The following is a 2,465-nucleotide window of genomic DNA, read 5'->3' on the forward strand; positions in this document are numbered from 1 at the left end:
GGTATATTAATCATGAGGACAGACCTCTTCCGTTATTAAGTACATCTACTTACCTCATGGAAAGAGCACATGATTCAAAGTTTCAGACTTAAAACAGTAATACTCACCAACTCACTGCGAAGCTTTTTATTTTGCTCAAGGGCAGAATCCTTTTCCTTGGTTAATTTTGTAATTAAAGCCGACAGCTGGATTAGAGAAAGGGACGTGGTTATTCAGCCAGACACAACAATTACAAGTGAAATCCAAAGATAGATTACCTTCTCATTGAACAACATGATACCAGGAAGGCTGGGACAATCACTAGTTCACACTAAAAACAAGTTAAATATAAGATGTTCATGCAACCAATGCCAGCTGTATGATGTCTATGGTGAACTAGAAGGATGGCCAAGACAATAAGATCTAAAGCAAATTAAATGGATGGACAACAATACCCATGTGTGCACAGTTAAAAAAAATCATAAATACACTTAATCATATAATTCCTATATGAAGCAACTAAAAACCGATCATATGCCTTATTCTTAGTAGAGGAAACATATTATTACACAATTGTTCCTAACGATTAACAAGCTATAGAGCAGGGTAGAATTGGCAAGGATCAAAATGTTTCAAATAAGTATCTTCAGTATTTTACTTGCCATGTGACCAGGCTGTTAGTATAGCATACAGAACAACTACTAGGGAACACAAGAACTGCCAAACTGCTTTGGAAGGCAAAAGAACACACCTCAAGGGACTGTGCATCAGGCCCTGCATATGTTCTTGTTTCCTGCAGTTTCATATCAGAAAGGCAAACAACCAACATGTTAAAATTATACAAAAAAAAGTTATAGAGCATAGAACTCATATAGCACATACAGCAGCATGTCCTGCAGCCTTCAGTAATTCTTCAGTCCTTACAACTGGTCCAGTAGGTGATCCCACCTCCTGAAAACACATAATTTATGTCCTTAGGGACTCACATTACTAGAGAAATGTATCACGTATGAAACATTCAGTAGACTTACTGTCCCCAGCTCAGCTGATCTCAAGGATACCGAGCCACTCGACAGCCCCGAAGCGCTCCTCCCATGATCCACAATTCGCTGCATAGGCACCAAGATACGCTGGCGCCCATCGCTTTCCTCCGCAATCTCTAACGACGATTCGGTTGGCATCACATAAGTGACCCTCATCCTCACCTCCCTAACAGCGTTACCCCCTTGTTTCGTGAACTAGGAAACCCACAAGTTCATTATCAACTGAAAGCCATCAACCACATCAAAACTACACTCTAATCTAGTACTACCATTACCATTTGAGCGGTGATGTCCTTGGCCGATAAGCGATCGGCGACGACCACGCTTTGCACCAAGAATTTGTCCTTGCACTGCAAGTCTGGTGGTGCAACAATCTGGGCTTGCATCGTCACTGGTCCACACAAAACGCGTTGAAACATCTCCATTAAAATGAAACAGAAGAAAGCCTGAAATTGAGCAGTTTCTTGAGCTCTAGCTGGTCCAGTGAACACAACAACAACAAGACAGTACCTACAACTTCGCAGGTGGACCGCGGCCGCACGACGCCATTGTTGGGGCGCACGCAGTACTTCTTGGGGCTCGTCGTCTTAACCTACTACCCGGACGCATCACAGAGGCACCAAGAAAAGCATAACTCGTAAGAGGATCCCTCAAGAAGCTAAAGCGACAGGATTTTCTAGGGTTTAAACACGGCGATTAACAGGAGAATCACCTTGAAGGCGACGGTTCTGTCGGTCTTATTGATCATCTTGAGGGGGCAGGAGATCTGCTTGTCGAGCTCGACTGGGCATGACAGGAAATCGAAAAAGGGGTCAGCGGGAAAATTCAGGAGAAAAGCAATCTGAAGCGAGAGGGAGGTAGGAAGGGGAGCTTGGGGGCGAGAAGAGCGGGGAGCTTACAGGGGAACTGGAGCTCGGGCGGGTCGACGTCGAGGAGGTCGCTGGAGGCGGCCATGGCTGCTGTGCCCGCGGAGGAAGGGGAAGTGGTGGTGGGAAAGGGGAGCACAGGGTGCTGGACCGCTGGGGCCGTTACTTCTTTGCCTCTTTGGGTTTGGATGCAAATTTCCGTGGAGCTTTATGCTTGGCTAATTGGTTTGAACACTCTGTGCGTGCCTGCGTGGTGAGAATGTCTTTCTATGATTTCATACTTGGGGACTGTTTGGATATCGTTTCCCTTCTAAATACACTTGTAAAAAATACAGGCCTCCGCCCGTCATTTTAGTTTCTGCCAGAAAATTGCTCTTGGCCGGTAAGTTACACCCGTATTAAATTGCATCCATTCCAAGCACGGTCTTATTATTCCCTCCGCTCCGAATTATGAGATGTTTCGAATATTTTAATATAGACAGAACATTTTATAATTCGGAACTTATTATCAAGTGATATCAATGGTTTGAGTCTTTTAGTTGCACTAATTGCGTAATATGCATTGTTGATATATATT

General features: G+C 44.2%; 1 protein-coding gene across 3 annotated transcripts in view; it reads right to left on the reverse strand.

Moving 5' to 3' along the window:
• LOC119271188 (vesicle-associated protein 1-2-like) overlaps positions 1 to 2,080 on the reverse strand; it is a 3,511-nt gene extending 1,431 nt beyond the window's left edge. The window contains exons 1-9 of one of the 3 annotated variants that reach the window (XR_005134449.1): positions 1,922 to 2,080; positions 1,735 to 1,805; positions 1,533 to 1,614; positions 1,298 to 1,413; positions 1,011 to 1,217; positions 862 to 930; positions 731 to 772; positions 258 to 310; positions 108 to 185 (exon numbers count right to left, since the gene is read on the reverse strand). Coding sequence is in view for 1 of the 3 variants with exons in the window: in XM_037553110.1 (XP_037409007.1) it covers positions 108 to 185; positions 731 to 772; positions 862 to 930; positions 1,011 to 1,217; positions 1,298 to 1,413; positions 1,533 to 1,614; positions 1,735 to 1,805; positions 1,922 to 1,976 (720 nt within the window). In the remaining 2 variants the exon portion in view is untranslated. Of the gene's footprint in view, positions 1 to 107; positions 186 to 257; positions 773 to 861; positions 931 to 1,010; positions 1,218 to 1,297; positions 1,414 to 1,532; positions 1,615 to 1,734; positions 1,806 to 1,921 lie in introns of those variants that run through there. The other 2 variants (XM_037553110.1, XR_005134448.1) reach the window with 2 other exon arrangements.
• Between the last annotated feature and the right edge of the window lie 385 nt (positions 2,081 to 2,465).

Source organism: Triticum dicoccoides, chromosome 1A (assembly GCF_002162155.2).
Source record: "Triticum dicoccoides isolate Atlit2015 ecotype Zavitan chromosome 1A, WEW_v2.0, whole genome shotgun sequence".
In the NCBI taxonomy this organism is placed as follows: Eukaryota; Viridiplantae; Streptophyta; class Magnoliopsida; order Poales; family Poaceae; genus Triticum; species Triticum dicoccoides.